The 20,866-nt window shown below is 54.5% G+C and overlaps 7 protein-coding genes across 7 annotated transcripts; 4 read left to right on the top strand and 3 right to left on the bottom strand.

Moving 5' to 3' along the window:
• Positions 1-767: 767 nt before the first annotated feature.
• Positions 768-2,269, top strand: N656DRAFT_707874 (glycosyltransferase family 62 protein; the record flags this gene model as incomplete). The annotated part of the gene is made up of 6 exons (XM_064811464.1): positions 768-940; positions 1,017-1,645; positions 1,696-1,743; positions 1,798-1,878; positions 1,937-2,071; positions 2,121-2,269. 6 exons carry the CDS (start codon positions 768-770, stop codon positions 2,267-2,269), a joined length of 1,215 nt encoding a protein of 404 aa, XP_064671061.1.
• A 1,080-nt stretch (positions 2,270-3,349) lies between these two features.
• N656DRAFT_707945 (14 kDa subunit of cytochrome bd ubiquinol oxidase) lies at positions 3,350-3,851 on the bottom strand (the record flags this gene model as incomplete). Its single annotated transcript, XM_064811469.1, has 2 exons — positions 3,350-3,608; positions 3,736-3,851. The coding sequence occupies 2 exons, from the start codon at positions 3,849-3,851 to the stop codon at positions 3,350-3,352; spliced, it is 375 nt and encodes a 124-aa protein (XP_064671060.1).
• A 1,110-nt stretch (positions 3,852-4,961) lies between these two features.
• On the top strand, positions 4,962-6,351 carry N656DRAFT_707910 (mitochondrial carrier; the record flags this gene model as incomplete). Its single annotated transcript, XM_064811466.1, has 2 exons — positions 4,962-5,484; positions 5,543-6,351. The coding sequence occupies 2 exons, from the start codon at positions 4,962-4,964 to the stop codon at positions 6,349-6,351; spliced, it is 1,332 nt and encodes a 443-aa protein (XP_064671059.1).
• A 2,144-nt stretch (positions 6,352-8,495) lies between these two features.
• Positions 8,496-9,620, top strand: N656DRAFT_707481 (HhH-GPD superfamily base excision DNA repair protein; the record flags this gene model as incomplete). Its single annotated transcript, XM_064811437.1, has 1 exon — positions 8,496-9,620. The coding sequence occupies one exon, from the start codon at positions 8,496-8,498 to the stop codon at positions 9,618-9,620; it is 1,125 nt and encodes a 374-aa protein (XP_064671058.1).
• Positions 9,621-12,406: 2,786 nt separating this feature from the next.
• Positions 12,407-13,750, top strand: N656DRAFT_707388 (uncharacterized protein; the record flags this gene model as incomplete). Its single annotated transcript, XM_064811432.1, has 3 exons — positions 12,407-12,458; positions 12,526-13,375; positions 13,432-13,750. 3 exons carry the CDS (start codon positions 12,407-12,409, stop codon positions 13,748-13,750), a joined length of 1,221 nt encoding a protein of 406 aa, XP_064671057.1.
• Positions 13,751-14,702: 952 nt separating this feature from the next.
• N656DRAFT_844397 (uncharacterized protein) lies at positions 14,703-16,700 on the bottom strand (the record flags this gene model as incomplete). Its single annotated transcript, XM_064819141.1, has 4 exons — positions 16,416-16,700; positions 15,937-16,359; positions 14,903-15,873; positions 14,703-14,801 (listed from the first exon to the last, which is right to left on the bottom strand). Exons 1-4 carry the CDS (start codon positions 16,573-16,575, stop codon positions 14,703-14,705), a joined length of 1,653 nt encoding a protein of 550 aa, XP_064671056.1. The 5' UTR covers positions 16,576-16,700.
• A 219-nt stretch (positions 16,701-16,919) lies between these two features.
• Positions 16,920-20,254, bottom strand: N656DRAFT_620958 (P-loop containing nucleoside triphosphate hydrolase protein). Its single transcript, XM_064810340.1, has 3 exons — positions 20,100-20,254; positions 18,456-20,034; positions 16,920-18,374 (listed from the first exon to the last, which is right to left on the bottom strand). Exons 1-3 carry the CDS (start codon positions 20,103-20,105, stop codon positions 17,143-17,145), a joined length of 2,817 nt encoding a protein of 938 aa, XP_064671055.1. The 5' UTR covers positions 20,106-20,254; the 3' UTR covers positions 16,920-17,142.
• Positions 20,255-20,866: the final 612 nt, after the last annotated feature.

Genomic DNA, 20,866 nt, shown 5'->3' with positions numbered 1-20,866 from the left:
TAATGTGGCCGGCTGTTGCGCATTCGGAAAGGGAACCGTTTTTGCGGAAGACCCTTCCCAGCAGGAATGTGGCGCTGGCTGCAATCTCGTATCGCTAATCGGTGGCTAAGTGCAGAAACATATGAAGGTGTTCACTTGTCCAAGCCGAGCGTACGAAGCTTGCGGAAGTACCCAAGAGAATCAATCTATCCGAACTGTTTAGCCAATAATTGCGTGCTTGAAGGTCAGTTCTGGAAAACGCTGGAGACCTGCTATCTAAGACGACGGGACCCGGGATTTATGGCCCACTGAGGTGGCAGCGAGAAAAGCGGGCCTTCCCGGCGGCTGCTCAGTGCTCACCTCCCGAACAGGGGTGGGCTAATAATGATCGCGCCTGAGATTCGTTGCTTCGCTTGACTCTGGGGCGGCTTACCTCATTCTCTTGCCCACCTCCATCCGAGCTCACGGACGAACACGTTCGCAAAGGAGAGCGACAACAACCAGCGGTCCTATCCATTCGTTTACACCGAGAAACCACTTCGTTATATAGTCGGAGGCGATTCTTTAGGACCGGCTGTTGGATTAGCGTCGTCATTAATTTTCTTACGTGTCCCGCTGAGCATACCGTTGGCCCCCAAAAATCCTTTGCGTCCGCCTGCACGTCTGGTCGATTGGCGCATCGCATTTCAGACGAAAGGAGAGTCGGATATTGAAGCACGTTCCTGCATCGTGCCGGTTGGCCCTTCAACTCTTCGGGGTGGTGCTGAGGGCCACGGCCAGACTTCAGCATGCTTCTTCCCAAAGGAGGCGTCAGCTGGAAAGCTGCTAGGGCGAGTCTGCCTCCGACGAGGGCGCTATGGGTGCTGTTGACCAGGACGCGATTCCTTCTCCTCCTTGCCGTCACTGGCACCATACTTTTACTATGGCGCGGCCTTAGTTCCACCGCGCCCGAGTTAAAAAGGTGAGAATCCTTCCGCGTTGTCGCAAGCGACTAGTTGGGACCCTTGGATGGCTAACTCGTCCCCTCAAACATATAGTTTCTATTGCTGGGGTCCGTCCAAACCTCCCATGGATATGACAATGGCCGAGCAAGCAAGATGGCTAGCCCATCTCGAAACACCGGTAATCTTCAACAATCACGCACCGATAGAAGTGAACTCGACCACCATCACCCATGTCGACCTGAACCAAATTAAATCCACAACCAAGGCCGTTCAGAACGAAGAAAAGATTCTTATCCTCACTCCCCTCAAGGACGCTGCTCCGTACCTCTCGAAATACTTTGAACTGCTTGCCAAGCTCACATATCCCCACAAGCTCATCGACCTTGCTTTCTTGGTTGGCGATTCTACCGATGACACACTTGCCGTTCTCGCTGCCGAACTTAAACGGATCCAGAACCGCCCAGACGACGTCCCCTTTAGAAGCGCCATGATAGTGAAGAAGGATTTCGGTTTCAAGCTGAGCCAAGACGTGGGCGAGCGGCATTCCTTCGAGGCCCAAGGCCCACGACGGAAGGCTATGGGCAGGGCTCGGAACTACCTGCTGGCTACGGCCCTGAAGCCCGAGCACTCATGGGTGTACTGGAGAGACGTGGATATCGTGGACAGCCCCGACAAGATCATTGAGGACTTCATTGCGCATGATCGGGATATTCTTGTTCCAAGTATGATTCGGCCAATGGAGGTATGCGCGGGTAGAGCTGACTGAGTGCAGATATTTGGTTTCATCGGTACCGGGACGGGCGCGATATTGAAGGCAGATGTAGGCTCTTGGCTTCGTTATGTTGTATTCGATGCATCGCTGACTAGCTGGTAGTCGACTACAACTCTTGGGTCGAGTCTGACAAAGGCCGCAAACTTGCTGCGAGCTTGGACAAGGATGTTGTGCTTGCTGAGGGTAAGTCCGGCCTCCGCCACCGATTATAACAGTATATTTCGGCTGATCATTGCTTCAGGCTACAAACAATACGACACCGGACGACAACATATGGCCAGAATGGGTGATTGGCGCAACAACAAGGACGAAGAGATAGAGCTGGACGGCATTGGCGGCGTAAACATCATTGTCAAGGCTGACGTTCACAGATCAGGTGAGTACGGGACCGGTTCTGTCTGTGAGCCGTAACTCACACAATACAGGAATCAACTTCCCCTGCTACGCCTTCGAGAACCAAGCCGAAACTGAAGGCTTCGCAAAAATGGCAAAGCGAGCCGGGTATGGTGTTTATGGCCTTCCTAACTACGTAGTTTGGCACATCGACACGGAAGAAAAGCCCGGCAACGCATAGAGTCATACTCATTCTCATCCACCTCGGCGAGTTTACACTGTGGCAGGAAATCCCATCCCCCCAGGTAAAGCAGTTATTTGTACGACAGCCCACGACACGCATACCGGATCATCGACATTGGTGATGTTGAACGGGGATATGGTCGTTAAGGGGCCCGAGACGATAATGGATCTTTTTATTACTGTTCTATCAGATTCGGATTGGAATGGGGATCGAGCACGGGCTTCGCTACTGAGCATATCGCCTCCTTTGGCCTTGCAACCGCGGGGACCTGTTACACATCCTACTTCGACGCGTTCCCAAAATCCTCGACTTTCTGCTAAGAGGCAGAGATTTTGTTTCACCGCCGTCACCTGTGGCAGGCAGCACCCGGGGCGAGCAGAGGCAGCGCCTTAGGGTATATTGCATTCGATGTGTTGGCTAGAGTGGTCGTCTCTGTCGGGCTTTATGGCGACATTGCCGTCCCGATTTTGGATATCCGAGCAGTGGGTGGCATATTGGGAGACCCAGTTATGACGACGACTTCATGGCATGGGTGTTTGAGGTTCTTTGCCGCGAGGTATTCGGGCGTGTAAGTGTCGGTTGTTTACATTTGGCCTGTATTTCTATGCAGGCGTCAAACATGGCGCTTGGAATACTTGATGTACTGGCGCTGGAACGAGCATGAGTAATATATACCTTACCTATTTCCCGTCAAGCAAGATTTGTTGTACTTTCGTGAAAGGAAATGGCGAGGCGTCTAAAATCCAGGCATCTCTCGCCTAGCCCTGCTATCCGTGCATACGTGTTTCTGAAGGACTTCTGCGAGCATGTCGGACGATAGGGACCGAGAGCTACAGCCGATGAATAGATAGAGAGTACTCCTTAAAGAAAGGTTGGTGGTAAAATTGGCGAGCAGTTGCTGATTGCATGAACATCCTCAGTCTATACATATACAGGCCGACTCCTTCTGTGACTGGCCGTCCTCACCCATCTAAAGACCCAGCCGTCCTGCCACTGCGAAGCGCCCTTCCTAAAATACAGTGCCCAGCATACGACAACCCCCATTGCCACCTCCGACAACTGCAAGAGTCCCTTCCGCTAGTGTTTCTTGAGGACAACCACAGTGTCGAGCTCCTTCCTCTCCTTGTCTTCGGCGTGGAGCTGCTCGATGATCGGCGTCAGGTACGGGACATCCTCCTCGGGCTTTGTCCACTCCGACTTTGGCAGGAGTTTGTGTTGCAAGCTGAGCTGGGTGGCGCGGCGGATCCGGTAGATGCGGTCGTAGCTCTCCTTGGGTGACAGGCGGTGCAGCGCCTTGAGCACCGTCTCGTTCTCCTCGACAATCAGGTCGTCGGCGCTGTCAGTATGCAACGTGGTGTCAGAACTGAATTAGGTTGTGCTTTCTTTTTCCGTCTTCGTCCCGAATTCGTGGCGCCAGAAACCAATTGGCGGCACAAAGAGGGAACTGCGGGCGGGAAACTTACCGCAGGCCCATCTGGCGATAGCCGGCGGCATTGGCGTACCAGCCGGCCAACGGAGTCAAGAGCTTGGTGAGCCAGGGCCGCTTGACGACGGCGCTCACCAGGGAAGGCGCGGGCATCACCATGGTGGCGGTTGTTGTGAGAGTTGCTTGTTGAGGGTCGTGGTAAGCTCTGAAGTTGTTGGCCCGTTAAAGGGTAAGGTACCGAATTGCCGCGAAAATCAGACGGTGTTGCGACTTGTGAAGCTGTCCCCGGGAAAAGCCGTTGCTGCCTGAGTGGGTGCCTGAAGGGTGAGGAAGTTCAGTTTCTCAGCACACGACCGCCAATCGGTCACTAAATTATCAGCAGGGATGATGAGGTAATTGCTCAGAAACCTGGATTGGTCGCTGTCACCGCGGACCCCAATTGATAACGTCGAATATCAGAAAGAGTTCCAGCCTCTACCTACGTAAGAGGCCCGAGAAAGGAGTTATATCAACTTAGGTTCCTTCGATTAGCAGCCGGTCCCTAAGCAAGAGATATAGGCTTCAATTGGGGCAGCATCTTACACTTTCGAATCTCTTGCGACAATTTTGCATCCGATCTCCAGCACTTCGCATTTCAGACGGCTTTAACTGTCGCAATCGCGGCCACCTCGGTATGTATGTATTGTACAGTATCCGTACCTTTTCCGCCAGCCCTCGTGCGTTGCATTTATGAGCACTTCTGACTCGTAAAGAGCCAACACGAATATCCGGCCCAACAGTGGAGCGCATACACCTTCCAGCACCTTTATTCCCGACCGGAATCTGACACTTGCTCGCGTGCGGCCCGTCCGTCGGCGGTCACCGGTACCTCGACGTCCAGTCCACTCCCGTTGCCAAGAACATTCACCTTTCAAGCCCCTCCGCCATTCTCCCCGCCAACTCTCAACCATTTTGCTTGGGATTTTTTCGGACCGCTTTCGCCCGAATCGTACGAAGCCGAAACACGGCCTTGTATCAGCAGTCGAACTTCGTATCTAACTCGATGAATAGTGGGAAGTGCTAGTCGTTGTCACGATCCCCTGCCAGTGCGGGCGCCTTCCCCGCGCACCGGCATCATAGGGAATCGCAGACATCACCACACGAGAGCGAAACGCCTACACGGAAAACCGAGATTAGACATCACAAAACGCTAGGTCACTCCGGAGACAGAAGCCTCTTGCCGCGCCCGCAGCAACACGGCGTGTGCTCCCCGTCAAAGGCGGCATGTCTCACAAGGAACACCACTTATCTCCACACGGACAACCCGCACCCGCATCTCCGGCAGAATATGGGGTAGCTCTGCCAGCAGACCAGGTATCGCAGGCCACATCGGCGGCACCCAGAAGGATAAGGGCGGATTCGGTGAAGACGACGGCCGGCAAGACAATGTCGGGTCTCGACGAGCTCACATTTACGGAGCGATGGGCCATCGACGCTTCGAATTCGCAATTCAATGCGCTGGCTGGCGCAATAGGGGGCTTCACATCAGGCGTTGTAACATGTCCATTGGACGTTATAAAGACCAAGCTCCAGGCGCAGGGAGGTTTCGCAGTCCCGGGAGCAGAGAATTCCCGGCCGACGAGGGTGTATAAGGGCTTAGTTGGCACAGCAAGCGTAATATGGAAGGAAGAGGGTATCAGGGGCTTGTACAGGGGTTTGGGTCCTATCATAATGGGCTACCTACCAACCTGGGCTGTGTGGTTCACAGTTTACAACAAGAGCAAGGAGGCCGTAGGCCAGTACCAAAGTGAGCTCACGGGAACCCGGAGGCAAAGGGGCGCTGATTGCTAACACGGACCCTACAGAAAATGTTCTAATAGTCAATTTCTGGTCCTCCATCATCGCCGGGGCCAGCAGCACCATCGTCACCAACCCGATATGGGTCATAAAAACGCGTCTCATGTCTCAAACAGCCAGTCACGACAGGGCCGGCTTCTCCCTAGGCCCCAGGAGTCCCAACACACCGACGTCACGCCCAACGCTCCACCAACCATGGCACTATAGGTCCTCGTGGGATGCCGCCCGCAAGATGTACAGCACAGAAGGCATCCTCTCCTTTTACTCCGGGCTCACGCCGGCGCTCCTCGGCCTGACCCACGTTGCTGTCCACATTCCGACATATGAGTATCTCCGGATGAAGTTTACGGGCCGGGCCATGGGAGCTGCGCGGCAAGAAGGCCAGGACGACAAGGAGCATTGGTTCGGCATCCTCTCGGCGTCAATATTGTCCAAAATCGTCGCCAGCAGCGCGACATATCCGCACGAAGTCATCCGCACAAGGCTGCAAACGCAGCGGCGGCCGACGCCGGGCCGCGAGTACATGGAGGGCCTGGGGGGCGTGGCCGCGCAAGGGGCTGGAAACGGGGACGCGCAGCAGCAGCGACCAGCAGGGCCCAAGTACAAGGGCATCGTCTCGACCTTCCGCACCATGCTGCGCGAGGAAGGGTGGAGGGCCTTCTACGCCGGCATGGGCACCAACATGATGCGCGCCGTGCCTGCCGCCACGGTCACGATGCTCACGTACGAGTCGGTCATGAGCCACCTCAACCAGGCGCGCGCCAGCGGAAAGCATAAGCTGCATGATTTTGGACGGCCCGAGTTCTCGGGTTCATAAACGCTGGAGATCACGGCGGATATTCTTACCTTTTTTCCGTTCAGAGCATGTGGCCGGATTCTAGACCAAGCTGATGCGAATCGCTCATCTCTTGATTGCCGGTCCAGGAAACCCAAAACAGAACTGTGACCGGCAATCGTGACAGAGGTAGAGACTCTGGAAGAAAGGGGGATAGCAATACGGGAGTTACCGAGACTCATTCCTCCTCTTTTCTTGATGCGATACCCAAATCCGAAAAGGCAGACCGGTGCGAGCACGTATGTATCCATATTTCGCCCTGGTTAGTTCTGCACACAGCTACTGGGGCACGGCGATCCAAGAAGGCGGCGAAGGGCGTCTAGGGCGGTAGCAGACTTTTTCCTGCCCATCTTCTCATGGTGGTTATTGATGGGAACGGTTGATCCATTCATCTCAGCGAGGGCGGTGTTTTGTCCTTTTGCCTCCTATGATGTCCTGGACAGGGGGCCAGGCAGGCAGACAGGCGGCATGCGGCATCTACGGTTTACCACCACGGCACATGATTGACTGGGCACGCAACGTTGTGTGCTTCTAGGAGGCTTTCTCTATATTACTACCAACTATTAGGTTAGCAACCTTGCCAGCTTTTTTTGTTGTTTCTGCTCTACTCGGTTCGGTTCGGGTCTCTACACTGGGCTGCATCTACAAGGCACATGGTACATGGCTGGCGATAGGCATCTTTATCCATTTATTCATTTTACCTTTTTGGGCTCTCTCTTCTCTCCAGTTTTGGGTGTTGGTTACCGTGCTGCATTTGCTGCGTTCGTTGTACTGTATCAATGCATTGGCTACCTACTGACGGGAGGTGATACTGAGAGGAACTCGCCCTGTTGAGGGTGATCCAGGATCAAGGGGTCTGACTGGGCAGAGTTTACGGGCTGGGGGGATATGGTGGGTGGGTAGTAGTGAGGTGTCTACCGACGTAGTCCGTCGATGGCCCCGGGGAGTGGGGAGTAAACACGGGAAGGAGGAATAGGCGGTGGATATATCAGACAATAAATGAATGCTGGCCGGGTCGTGACAAACGAGCTGTGTTGAGTTGATGAGTGGCTGGTGAATAAGTATCAGCATACCTGACTAGGTACGTGAGGCCTCGGAAGTCTCTGGATAAGATGTATGGAGAAGAGAAGTCAAGACTCAGAATGACCGTCGGACGAACCCGATTTCCTGTCAACGGCCAAACCGTTTGCCGTTGATTGCTGACTTTGGTTAATTGAGGCTGGGATATCGCAGCAACTCCATCCCGAATTTTTAATACCGGAAACACCACCCCGGCGGAGGGCCACTAGGGAAGAAGCAGGCATAACAGTCTATCCATTCACAGTCGGCGATGCTCGTACAGGTTGAGGGGCAAGGAAGGGGCTGACGAGCATCGAGCAGCCCCGAGTCACAAGTAAGATCGGGCTCATCACTAAATGATGGACGAGGTGACATGTAATTCAAACTACTGCCACTAATGACGGCTTACCTGAAGATGCCGGTCGGATGGATGATCATGTAACTACCTACCATACCAATCCACATATCGGCTTGGTTCCAACTTTTATGCTTTTTCATGACGATGAATATCGAATTTCGGTCTCGATATGGATACATCGGATGACGGCAGGCTGGGTGTCGTTCCAAATTGACAACCCCCTGAAGTCCCACTGCCACGTGAGCAGGCGCCTAGAGCGTGATTACATATCAAAGGGCGCGTCTCATCCCCTTAAATGTCAAGTGCGTGTCACCAACGACATTTCGGCAATAGCCCTTTGACCATTGTTCCCCCTACAACTCCGACAGTGGCTTGTCCCTCTCGAAGCCCTTGATCGTCTCCGATATTTTGCCGGGCACCATTATTAGTGGCTACCTAACTTTACATAACCTCCCGGACCTACCTTACCTTTCTCCAGTTGGAAGCTCATAGGAGGCGCCAGGCGAATTGCCGTATCGCTTTTGCCGCTGGTTCTCAGTCCCTTGCGCAAGCAATACGTTTTTGACTTGCGAATTTTATCATATGATCTTCACGAAGCGGTGGTAACTGGAAACACTTACAACCCGCTTCTCCGAGCCCGCTCCTCTACGTAGCTGTCTCGACCAAAGCCGGCGGCATGGCATCGCGAAGATCAGCTCGCCTCAGTGCTATGGCAAATGGCATCAAAAGCACTGACCTAGCTCCTACGCCAATCCGTACCGTCGCAGCTCGCAAGAGGAAAGCAGAAGCGCCGGTTCCAGCAGCTGATGGAGCGAACATAATACCGTCAACCCCACGGCGGCGACGAACGGTGAAGGAGGATGCAGAACAGCCAGCAACACCAACGCCGGACGCAGTGAAGCTCATCGTTGAGGGAGCGCAAAATGGCAGCACAACTCCGCAGAAGCCTCGTGCGGCAGCAATCAACCGCCTGGCAGACCCAAGCCGCACGAACGCCCTTCTCCGCTCGCCCCAGACGTCGCGGATCATTGCCTCAAAGCCGGTCGACACCGTGTCGCCGTCCAAGCTCCGTGAGGGTCTCACGCGAACGACTCCTACAACAACGACCAACATCCTCGAAGAGGCCTGCGCACATCTCATCAAGGTCGACCCGCGCATGAAGCCGCTGATCGAAAAGCACCACTGCCGCATCTTCTCGCCCGAGGGGCTGGCAGAACAGGTGGATCCCTTCGAGGCGTTGGCCAGCAGCATAATCTCGCAGCAAGTCAGCGGTGCAGCGGCAAAGTCAATCAAGGCGCGATTCATAGCCTTGTTTGATAGCGGTGAGGGCGATAGTGGCAGCGGCAATGACAATGGCAGTACAACTCCCACGGCCGCGAGGCGCTTCCCGCATCCTTCACAGGTAGCCGCGACCTCGATCGAGAAGCTGCGCACGGCGGGGCTCTCGCAGCGCAAGGCCGAGTACCTGAAGGGACTGGGCGAGAAGTTCGCGTCCGGGGAGTTGACGGCGCAGATGCTCGCCGACGCGCCCTACGAAGAGATCCTCGAGAAGCTGACGGCGGTGCGCGGGCTCGGGAGGTGGAGCGTCGAGATGTTTGCGTGCTTCGCGCTCAAGCGCATGGATGTCTTCTCGCTCGGGGACCTGGGGGTCCAGCGCGGCATGGCTGCCTTTGTCGGGCGGGACGTGGCTAAGCTGAAGGCCAAGGGCGGCAAGTGGAAATATATGAGCGAGAAGGAGATGGAGGAGATTAGCGGTAGGTTTGCGCCCTATCGGAGCCTGTTCATGTGGTATATGTGGAGGGTTGAAGAGACGGATATTAGCACGCTCGAGTAAGCGGCGGAATGTTGCTTTTCGTCATCTTGTCTCCTTGTCTCATCTTATCTTCCCAACGGATGGATGCCACTTGTGCCACCCCCTCTGCGCCTCGTGGCTCGTGGGAAAGTAATCGGTAGCACGGGTATGAATGGCGGTGTCATTGGCAAACCAGCCTGTCGTTGACATGTACAGTGTAGTAGCTCTCTTCGATGCCAACGATCCCTTGCCCTGCCGATCGACACGTGGAAGCTTGTCTGTTTCGGCCTGTACTCTGTCATGGTCGGCATACGTAAGCCGGGCAACCAGCCTCGGAGACAGATTGGTCCTGATTGCTAGACGCTGTAAACCATGTTTCAGTTCTCCGCAGTGCAACAACAGGACAAGATGCCGTTCCTTGCCGGCGCCATGTCATGAATTCAAGTCTTCTTCGTCAAACCAAGGAAGGCACACAAGGTCTGGACACGAGAAGTGACCTGCACGGTGAACGCCCGATGCGGCTGCGGGGACACCTGCGCCACAATGAGAAACGCCAAGGAACTTAGGGACAGATGTTTTGTTGTTGCGGATCAATACATCTGCCCGAGCTTGCGCAAGCATGAATTGGATACAGCTGCAATGCCCGGCGAAGTATTCAATTGTCGAGTGTTCAAATGAGGGCACGAAGCAAACCTGCTGCTCGGTGTCCGCCTTCCGCGTTCTGTATCACCATGATACAAAGTACCTAAGACATGCAGCTATAGTGGGGAGGTCGACGTCACTACTTTATGCTACCGGTAATGCCCTGCAGCAAGCCACACCCCACTCTCTGATACAGTACCTTACTCTCAGTTCATCCAATATTCTTCGACGGGTCATATAACATCTGACACGGGTCCAGTGTGGAAAGAGACTACGTATCTAGCATTACTCGAAAGGAATGTTCTTCTCAATACCCTTCCATGAAACAAATGGGTCGTGGTAAGGTTGGAACTAGAATCTTACAGCTGGCCTGGCCTTAAAGTCAGGCTCTGTCGAACAACAATGGGGGTATGGGTTGTAACATCAATCGCGGCAAGATAAGGAAACAGTGCAGCTGGCAGCAAGCCACCCGCCGCCCAAGATGGGAATCTGCGTTCTAGTGCCTGATCTCGGTGTGGACGGGACTACCGGTATACTGTAGTGTCCATAATCAGCAATTGCAAACCAGATCACTCAGGTTCTTGATCACTTATGGGCAATGCAGTACTATTCCGAGGAATGGTGTAGTATCCGTACCTTAGGTTGGTTCCAGGAGTTCCAACCTGCATGTCCCTCTTTTTGTAGGCTTCATAGAGACATTCTCACTTTCTCAGGGGCTAGATTGTACTGTATATCAGATATTAGCTACGAAGTTACCGGTACACATTGTTATGCACTACATATGATGCCGGGCTCTTAAGGGGATGTTTATAGACACGCTGCTCTTGTAACCAAGGCACCGACGTCATAAGACTACAGTACATGTGTTGGGTTGTGTACAATACACAATAAACAAAACACTCTTAGGATCAACACCTTTCTATCACTTGCAACCTGCAAAAAGCTGCTGCGTCATGCGAAGATCCTGTGTTTGGGCGCCGGATGCCGTCGCCAAAGAGCAACGGCGAAGCTCAAGAACCAACGGGAACCAAAAAGCGCCAGTACGAAGTAATATTTGAGGTTGGATAGCACATAACTTATATGATAACCAAATCCCAGTAATTATGCCTTCTTCATCGACTCTGTGTGGCTTGTTCGAGTTGCTTGGACTGAGGAACGCAATCTCGCCACAGGAATCAAGATGAGCCCCTTGCCAGCCAAGACGGCCGCCAAAACAGGCATCGTCGGCCGAGCTTGGAAGTTGGACGGGGGTGACAAGGATTGAGTCGTTTGGCTGGATGTTAGATCCACACCTTCATTTCGCCAAGATCGGGTGAATCGCAGGAAAAGGGATTCGTATTCTTCTGTTCAAAGACGTTGCACAATACGAGAACCCATCGTTGATTTTTGTCCTGTGAGTCCTGACGAAGGGAAACACATTCCAACTGGATTCTGGTATTGTACATTTCTATGCTTAGACAAGCCATTAATTGAGTAACTGATGACCGACAATTGACAACGGCGGGGAGAGTTCGCAAGTAACAGCTGCTGTTCATCCAAAGATTTCAAACCGTCAGTGTCAGGGGCGTAACAGACCGGGGTGTGTGCTTATCAAGAACGGCCCTCCTGCAGTAATTTCTTCAATCACCCCCTTCCTTGCAGGTTTTCTGCGTGTTTCCTGCCCCTTGGACCACTGCTCAAACCGCGCTTCTCTCCTTTCTGATTTACATCACCTCTTTCTCCCTCCTCTCGTTAGGTTTCAATTCGTTCACTCGTTACTGTGATACTTTGGAGGAAGCGAGCAAGAGGTTCAACGAAGCTCGTCACCTCGCTCTTTCTCTATTTCTTGCCAAACTTGTCCGAACTGAACCTCCATCGACTCTTCTCATTTCCGGGTTGACAACCATCGCTGCGAGCCATTCCACCAGCTTGTCTCTCCACTAGAGGTACGTCCGAAACTCTACCAACCTTCGGAGCCTGGACCAACACAGTCGACGGCAATCAGAAGGCAGAATTGTCGCTTTGGATTAGTGATTTGCCCATCCTGCTCGGCCTTGCCTAGACCGTCACTGGAAAGTCTGTGGAATCTGATTTTCAGATTCCTGGCATCACTACGAATCCTTTCCCGGGACCTCCGCCATCTTGATTCTCAATCATTGCAGACTCGGATTGCTAATCACGGTGATTGAACAGTAGAAGTGGTAATAATGCTGGTCAAGCGTGTTATTCCCGCCCTCGCGGCAATCGGGTCGGCCGCAGGTATGTCCAAGTCAACCGCTATTTCCGACAGGCACTGAGAAAATGCATGACTAACTTGATTGCTTAGCCCAATCTAGGACTTGCACCGTATCCACGACGACTATTCACAGTCAGGCCGATGCCACTGGGCTCAGTGGCTGCCGTACGGTTAGCGGTAGCATTGTTCTCGCCGAAGATGCTGCCGGGGCCATCAGTCTCTCTGGCCCGGAGGAGATTACAGGCGATCTGCAGATTCTCAACAATGGCGCTCTCGAGACCTTGCAAAGCAGCTCGCTGGAGACAATTGGCGGCGAGTTCAAGATGAACAACGTGACGAAGCTCATTAGCCTCGACTTCTCGGAACTCGAATCGGTCGGGTCGCTCTCTTGGACATCCGTCACCAACCTGCAGACTGCGACCTTCGGACCCCTGACCAAGGCAGATCAAGTCATCATCAGTGACACGTTCCTTAACACCTTGGAAGGCATTGATCTGTCTACCGTGAGGCTGCTTGACATCAACAACAATCGACTTCTCAGCACGTTTACCAGCAAGCTCGGCAGCCTCAGCGAGAACCTCAATATTCAGGCCAACGGTCTTTCACTCAATGTCTCCCTGCCGAACCTTATCTGGATCGCCAACATGACCATTGCCAACGTCACTGACTTCCAGGTGCCTTCGCTGGAAATTGTCAACGGCTCGGCTCGGTTTGACAGCAACTACTTCTCCACCTTCAGCGCACCGAACCTGACCGAAACTTCATCGGGCGATATCTCGTTCGTCGGCAACAGCAACCTGGATAACCTTACCTTCCCCGTTTTGACCAAGATCGGGGGCGGCTTGCTGATCGCAAACAACACGGCCTTGGAGAAGATGACGGCCTTCCCCGAGCTCGAATCAGTAGGCGGCGCTGTCAAGCTCAGGGGCAGCTTCAAAGAGTGAGTCATCCGTTCGTGATTTTAGTCGTCGCCTGCTGACAAACACTTTCCTTCAGGGTTGCTTTCCCCAAGCTGGATATTGTCGAGGGCGCTTTCGATGTCGCGAGTACCGAAGATATCAACTCGTCTTGTGACACTCTTGGAAAGCTGGCCCCCAGCTCCCAGGGTGGTGAAGGCAAGGTCAAGGGTACTTACGCGTGCACTAGCAAGGTCGCGGATGCCAACGATGATACCAGCTCTGGTGGCTCATCTTCTGGTGGCAGCGGCAGCGACAGCAGCGATGGTGGAAACAACGACAACGGTGCTGCCGGTCTGGTACTCAACACAGCTCTCTTCGGCCTCGTTGCCGTTGCTGCCGTTGCCTCGGCCCTCTGATGATGGAAAGAGGAATTGCGGCCCTGGAGGGTTTCTACAAATTAGGTCGGGATAATGCAAGATGGCTGTTGTCTATGGCACCCTCTCGCGGATGCCGTTGCGTCAGCTCAGATCACACCACTCGAGACCTTTCCCCCTTACATTTGAGGAACTGTCTGGGCTTCTCTGTCACCGGCTGTTGGAGCCGCCCGCACATACCGATTGCCAGCCATAACTACATATTGGAACCCGCCTGTTAGACTTAATAATCTCTCATTTCAAGATTGGCCGAATTTGCTGAGCAACTGGTTTCTTGGTCCGCTTGTGGGCTTTGTGTGATTCAAATCTCCGTTAAACTGTCTCGCATACGTTAAGCGCCAGGCAGAGGGATATGAGGGGGGAGGCTGTGGAATTGCAAGTTGGCCTGGTGTTCATGCCGCAAGGGTGACCGGTCGGGGAAGAAGTCAAATAAGATACGGAGTAGTTGACTAGTACGGACAGTTTAGGTCGACGAGCGTAAGGGAGTTTCGGGGAGTTGCTTGTTCCTAACTAGCAGCCATCTGCTGTACTCCCTTTTTTTCTCTTGTTTTTTCCTGTATGAAGATTTCTTAGAACCGTTATAATAGCGATAATGAGGAAGGGCTTGTAAATCGGGTTGTGTGATGCTCAGAGTCGAGCCCACATGTGGTGTGAAGGGGGGATTTGACTTCGTGTCCGTTTGAACTTTGCGGTTTGCAGGTAATGTTCATCTACAGTAGGCCTCAGCATCGGTGGCTAGTTTGCCTAGGTAGCTTTTGCGCCGAAGTCATGATATTATACGTACATACATATCCGCATCGATCCGCAGCATTACCCGGCTCCCGGCGCAGCTCCCGTCTGCTTTGTTCTGATTGTAGTGGAATACCAGCCGGTGCTCAGATCTCATACTAAGGCCTATCACTGATCATAACCCAGCCTCCGCCGTCATGTCGGATCACGCATCATAGATCCCCTCCTCAAACTTGTCGGCGTCATAGAACCTCGCCGCGATGGCGTTGCCGTTGAAGATCCTCCCTTCCAGCGCGTTCACGGCCTGTATACAATGAATGGTTAAACCTTGCGTGTCAGAGTAGAACACCAATCCAAAACTGAAAGGTAAGGTATTGGGAAGAGGGGGGAAAGAGAGAAACTCACCCGTAAAGCCGAAACCCCGTCAGTAAACTTGATAAACACCCTTCTTCCCGCAACATCAATAAACAGCCTCTCAACCCGCCCATACCGGTCCCCGCACTCCTCGCCAATCTCCTGGCCCAGGCCAGCCTCGATCTCAGCCTCCAGGTCGGGCATGTTATCCAGCATGTGGCGGAGAACAATCACCTGGCTGGTCTTGCCAAACCCCTCATTATTATTCTCTTCCCCATCCCCTCCACCACCCGTTGCGGACCCCTTGGTCAGCTGCTTGGGTGCAATGATGCGCCCGACGCGCCCGCCGGCCGGCGGCGGCGGGTCCACGAACCCCCCGCCCTCGGCGTCGGGCCGGCGACGGCGTTTTTTGGTTTTGTCAACCTGAACACGGAGAGCGGAGGTAATCCCGGACGAGGATGCGCCGAGCCCAGAGCCTTTGGTCCATCCGTACTTGGCCATAAGACGTGCAGCGAAGCCCGGTTTGCCGGGTCGTCTGTTGCCGTTGCCGTCTTCGTCTTGCTGTGGAGGGCCTCCTTCGGAGGGGTTGTTGGTGGTGGAAGAGGCCGGGGCGAGCGGGATGGAGGAGTAATCTACTTCGTCGTCGTCGTCGTCGTCTTCATCGTCGTCGGCCTCGACGTTGTTGTCGAGATCCATTGGGCCGGGTGGTTCTGCGGGTTGTTGCTGTTCGTAGCGGACCGGTGCGCGGGAGATGGTCACGCCTGGGGTGTCTCCTTGTGTGGGGCGAGGTGCTGGTCCGGAGTCAGGGGGAGGGGGCGGCGGCGGGGGTGGAGGCGGGGGTGGCGGGCTGGGTGATGCTGCTGGTTCTGGTGCTGGAGCTGGTGCCATGCCTGACAATGCCATGCGGCGGGCATATGCATCGTCGCCGGTTGCGTCGTCTGGGACAGGCACGGCCGGCGCGCGGGGTGGTGGTGAGAGAGGCGGCGGCGCGAAATTGAGGGACGCTGGATGGGCGAATTGGTCTGCGATTTCACCATTAGCGTCAGATACTACATGGTAGCTGTTGCGAATGGCTTGTGGCTTACTCCTTGGCCGCCCTCTCTCCTCTTCCTCGTCGCTGCGTGTGTCGCTGCCGTAGCTAGATCTCCTCCGCTGCCGGCGGTGGGCGTACAGGGCTGCTTTCCACTCCTGCACCTCCTGTATGCGCTCCTCGCTGTGAAGGTACTCTTCCACGTTCGTGGGCCGTGCCGGGTCGTATATCTCGTCCCAGTTGGTCTCAATAGGGTCGTCTTTGCCCTTCTTCTTTTTCTTCCTGCGCCCGCCGCGCTGCCGCTTCTCGCCTGCAGCGTAGAGATACTCATCCTCTTCGGTAGCGGCCCAGTCGGCGAGAGTGCTGCGAGGTTGTGCGGGTGCCGGGGCAGGGATAGCGGGAGGCGCCTTGGGGAAGGTTGGCTTCGGCTTGTTGGGTTGCTTGGCTTGCGGCCGCCGGATGGGTTGGAACCGGAGAGCTGGACGGTATTTAGCAATGTTGCATTTAGTCCTCGGAGTCATAGATATTGCATACCAGGATCTATGGGCTTCTTCGCTGGCCCGTCGTCCTTGCCCTCATCTTTAAGCAGCGACGAATCGCGCGAGGCAGAGTCGTCATTCTCGCCTGAATCAAGCAGGTTTGCATATAGCGACATGCCGCTGCGCGCAGCTGGTTGCGATTGTGGTGCCGCCATGTTGAGACCTAGTCTGCGCCAAGCAGAGTCGTAGAGAGTCTCTTTCTCTCCAACGCTTTAGCCGTAATCAACACGGAGCAGCCAGGGTGAGAAAAGGGGATGGTTGAGGTGAGAAATGCAGCCTTGCAGGAGTGAATGAGTGCTCCGGTAGCTACCGGAACCACTGAAAGCCGCTGAAAGATTAGCGGGGCTCAGCCGCGCCTAAGGCTGAAGCTGAGCCTTAGTTAGCGGCCAAGGCTGCCAATTCAGCGCACTTTCAGTTGACTTTGGGCTATACTTCGTGCCTTCATCCAGGTTACATCAGGTGAACAGGGTGACTAATAGGCAAGGCGAATAAGGTAGCTATTCCCATCACAGTGAAGCATCACCTTACACAGACTATATCAGGAGATGTAGCAAGCTTTTGACCGAAATGCAGGTCATGGGTTTCATTGTATGCAGTCCGGTGCCTGTCCTTCCACGCCTTGAACGTCCCCTTCCTTTTATTCAAGCCAAAAACCCACCCCAAAACTCCCATCCACTGGACCTTCTCCTTTTCTCCGCTGGGTATATACAGACAGCACAACACTAGTACTTCCTCTCCTTGGGCAACTTCTTCGCCTCGAGCAACTCAACATCCTTCTTGTCATAGTAATGCCCGCCAAACTCCGACAGCCACTTCGCCTCGATGGGTATGACGGACCGCACATACTCGCGCGACGTCACCACCAACTCATGGTATATAATCACCTTGGGCGGCGGGTCCATGGCCTTGACCACGCTGCTGGGGTGCACGTAGACGGTGATGTTATTCTTGAGCGTGCGGTAGCCGTCGCCGCCGCGGTTGAGGCGCGCCGCGTTCAAAAAGAAGGCCGACGTCAGCGCCCGCAGGATGGGCTGCATATTCGAAATACCGCCGCACGACGACGTCGATCCTTCCAGCACGCGGTCGCACAGTTTGGCCAGCTGGTCACGGACGTCGCGCGCCCGCGTCAGCGACCGCTGCGTCAGGAAATTCTCTTTGGCCCAGATGGGCGAGTAGTCGGCGTCGACCCACTGGTTGTAGACGTTGAGCAGCGTGATGTGGTCGCCGCCGTCCTTGACCGTGAACCGGGCCCGCGCGCTGTCGGCGTGCACCTTCTTGTCCTTGGGCCGGAAGAAGAGCGTTGCCACCTCACCCAGCATCGAGACGATCGTAAGCATCTCATCCACGCAGCCCTCCTGCGTTGCGGCGATGAGTGCCTTGGCCAGCATGGGCTCTGCTGGAAACTCGCCCATCTGCCGCCCCACGCGTGTCAGGGCACCGGCGCTGTTCAGCGCGCCTAGCGCGTAGAGCATGTTGAGCGACTTGATCAAGAGCTCGGTGGGCGGCGGGTCGAGAAAGTCGAAGCCCAGGAGGTCGTCAATCCCGAGAGCCTTGAGCTGCAGAACCACGCTGGAAAGCGATGTCCTCTGGATCTCGGGCGTCGGCGACTCGTCCATCTCGGAGAGGTAGGCGAACTTGGTGTAGAGGCGGAAGCACTTGCCGGGTCGTACACGGCCGGCTCGGCCCATCCGTTGATTTGCTGCAGCCCTTGAGCAAGGCACTACGGCGAGTGTCGACTGGCCCGTGGTCCCTACGGGGCTGAATGTGTTCTCCTTCACATAGCCGCAGTCGATAACATAGACAATCCCGTCAATTGTCAGTGACGTCTCGGCAATATTTGTAGAAAAGACGACTTTTCTCGCTTTTGGGGGTGTTGGTTCAAAGATCTTTGCCTGCAACTCGGACGGCATGTTTGCGTAGATGGGAAGGGCGATAATCTCGGGCACTCGGCTCCCTAGTTTCCGCTTAATCTCCTCTACTCTCTCGCATGCCTTATCAATTTCCTCCTGGCCAGTCAAGAAAACGAGGATACCACCTTCTGGCTGTGTTGCGTGGATTTGAAAGACAGTCACTAGACTGGCTTCTAGATAGTTACTCTCTGGAGCAGAGGTATAGTAGACTTCGACCGGGTGTACCCGGCCGGGAACGTTGAAGATTGGCGCGTCATCAAAATAGGCGCTGAATTTCTCGGCATTTAGTGTCGCAGACGAGATGATCAACTTCAACTCGGGCCTGGCACGGGTGAGGTCCTTAATTAGTGCCAGAAGGATGTCGGTATGCACCGTCCGTTCGTGGGCCTCGTCGATCATGATGGCCGAGTAGTCTTCTAGCGTTGGCGATGTGACCATTTCCCTGAGAAGCATACCGTCTGTCATGTATTTGAGGATGGTCTTGTCGCTGGTACAGTCCTCGAACCGGATTGAGTAGCCAACCTCGTGGCCAACCCTCACGCCCATTTCATCGGCGACACGGGCGGCAACGCTCATGGCTGCAACACGGCGTGGCTGCGTGCAGGCAATTTTCATGCCATCCTGGGTGAAACCAGCTTCGTGTAGGTACTGGGGGATTTGAGTCGTTTTGCCTGAGCCAGTCTCACCCACCAGAATCAGAACCTGGTACTCTTTGATGGCGTCTAAAAAGGCGTCGCGGTATGCGTAGACAGGCAGACTCTTTCTGACCTCCTGAATGGTCTTGTGTGCTTTCTCGGCAGCCTCAATCTTCTCCTTCAAAATCCGTTGCTCCTGCGTGAGGCCGTCGTTTGGCTGTGCATATTTTGCCGCATCACGAACGAATGTAATGGCATCCTCGTCCAGCAGGAAGTCGTATTCGCCTTCGTCCTCGCGCTCGCGGCTTTGGATCTGCGCCTTGGCTTTGACTGTCTGCTCCCGCTCCCATTCCTCATACTCGGTAACGTGTTTCTCGTTGCCAAACTCGTCCCTCTCAACGTGTCGTTTGTAGAGCGCATCTTGCTTCTTCTTGCTGTCAGCGCCGTACTGGTCCGGTAGCCGGTAGCCGTCCTGGTAGTCGTCGATGCGGGCCCGTTCCTCAGCAAGGCGCAGAATCTCGCGGTTCTTGGCGAACTCGGCCTTTTCCCGCTCAGTCAAGCGCGCGCCGGACCTCAACTCGGCTGTTTCCTCTGCGACCTGCTTCCGCAACAAGGCAAGCTTCTCGGCCTCCCGCTTTTTAAGATACTCCTGGCGTGATTTCAATCTCAGATCGGCCATCCTGGGATCCTCACGCTTGGAATCGGTACGACTTGTCCTTGAGCTGCCATCTCCGCTGTTGCGAGGTGACCGGGACCGATGGCGAGGCGAATCGTCCCCATCGTGGCGTCTGCTCTTGTGTCGTCGTGGTGACCTCGATCGATCGTGAGACCGGTCCCGTTTGCGATGCTTCCTGTCTTCTCTGTTCCTCCGATCATCTTGGGCCGGTGAGGGCTCATCGTCCATTGGGACGAGGGCATACCTCTTCGACGACATGTCTCCGGCGATAGGTTCTTGTCGGTCGATGGTGTGTATGCTTCCTGGCCCGCCGTCGCCTTCAAGTGTCGACCAAGGAAAGCTTATCTTATCGACCCAAATTGGTGGGTAACTTGGCTCGAGCTTGGCAACAGTCTGAGCTGGCCCCACCGATGAGGCTGCTTAGATCAGCAGTTCGGTCACTTCGCTGCGGTGCTTACCATCATACGTAACGTTAACTTAGGGTTCTTAACCACCGTCAGTTCTTAACCAGGGCCAATGGGAATTGGCCCTGCATCCGTCAAGTCTTGGCACAGCTGGCAAAGTGTGGGTCTGCTTAAGAACTGGCGCTGGTTAAGAACCCTACGGGTGATGGTAAGTGGACTCAGCCTTAAGCTCCTGGTTACCTAATAAACGGAGCTATCCGTACTTCGTACACTACCTACTGTACAATACAACCTGTCAGAACGTTTAACTACAGCTGGCTTTCATACTTAATCACCATCAACTTCTCTCTTTTGGGTCCTTTGCTCTACCCTGGCTACCCTGCGCTGAACCTACGATTAGACGCGAATTATCTCACAGGCGCCCAGTTTGGATGCTTAATTGGATACACGCTCTATTAACGAAAACAGCCTACATACTCGGGCTCGCCATTGTCACTATGACTCTCTATACTGCCAAATCATTAACCGACCCATGGAGGGGTTCGTCGGGGTCTGGAGTAGAAGGATTATTCGGTGCGGGATACACACCATGAACTCACCGTAGGACCTCAATCTATGTGCAAGGAAGTTGAGTAAGTCGAGGTCTTGCAGTTTACTTACAGCAGGCTCTATCCGGTGTGACTATCGGTGGTGGCTGTATGCATGTGAGGGAGAGGCTGTGATTAGGGTTGCGGCGGATGAGGGATATGAGTACCGCCCCAGGCACTTGCGGTGCCTTTATATTTTATAACCTACCTGAGGCTCCATCCCTGGTCTTCCCA

The sequence above is a fragment of the Canariomyces notabilis genome (assembly GCF_033297395.1).
Source record: "Canariomyces notabilis strain CBS 508.74 unplaced genomic scaffold N656scaffold_8, whole genome shotgun sequence".
Classification (NCBI taxonomy): domain Eukaryota; kingdom Fungi; phylum Ascomycota; class Sordariomycetes; order Sordariales; family Chaetomiaceae; genus Canariomyces; species Canariomyces notabilis.
Note: the sequence above shows the minus strand (reverse complement) of the source record. Positions and strands in the feature narration are given on the sequence as shown.

Bases quoted from the DNA above. Each gene is read 5' to 3' on its own strand.
- N656DRAFT_620958 (XM_064810340.1), bottom strand. The intron at 18,375-18,455 runs GTGGTATCCTCG...AGCGGAAACTAG, and splicing joins CCACGCAACACAGCCAGAAG to GGAGCCGAGTGCCCGAGATT.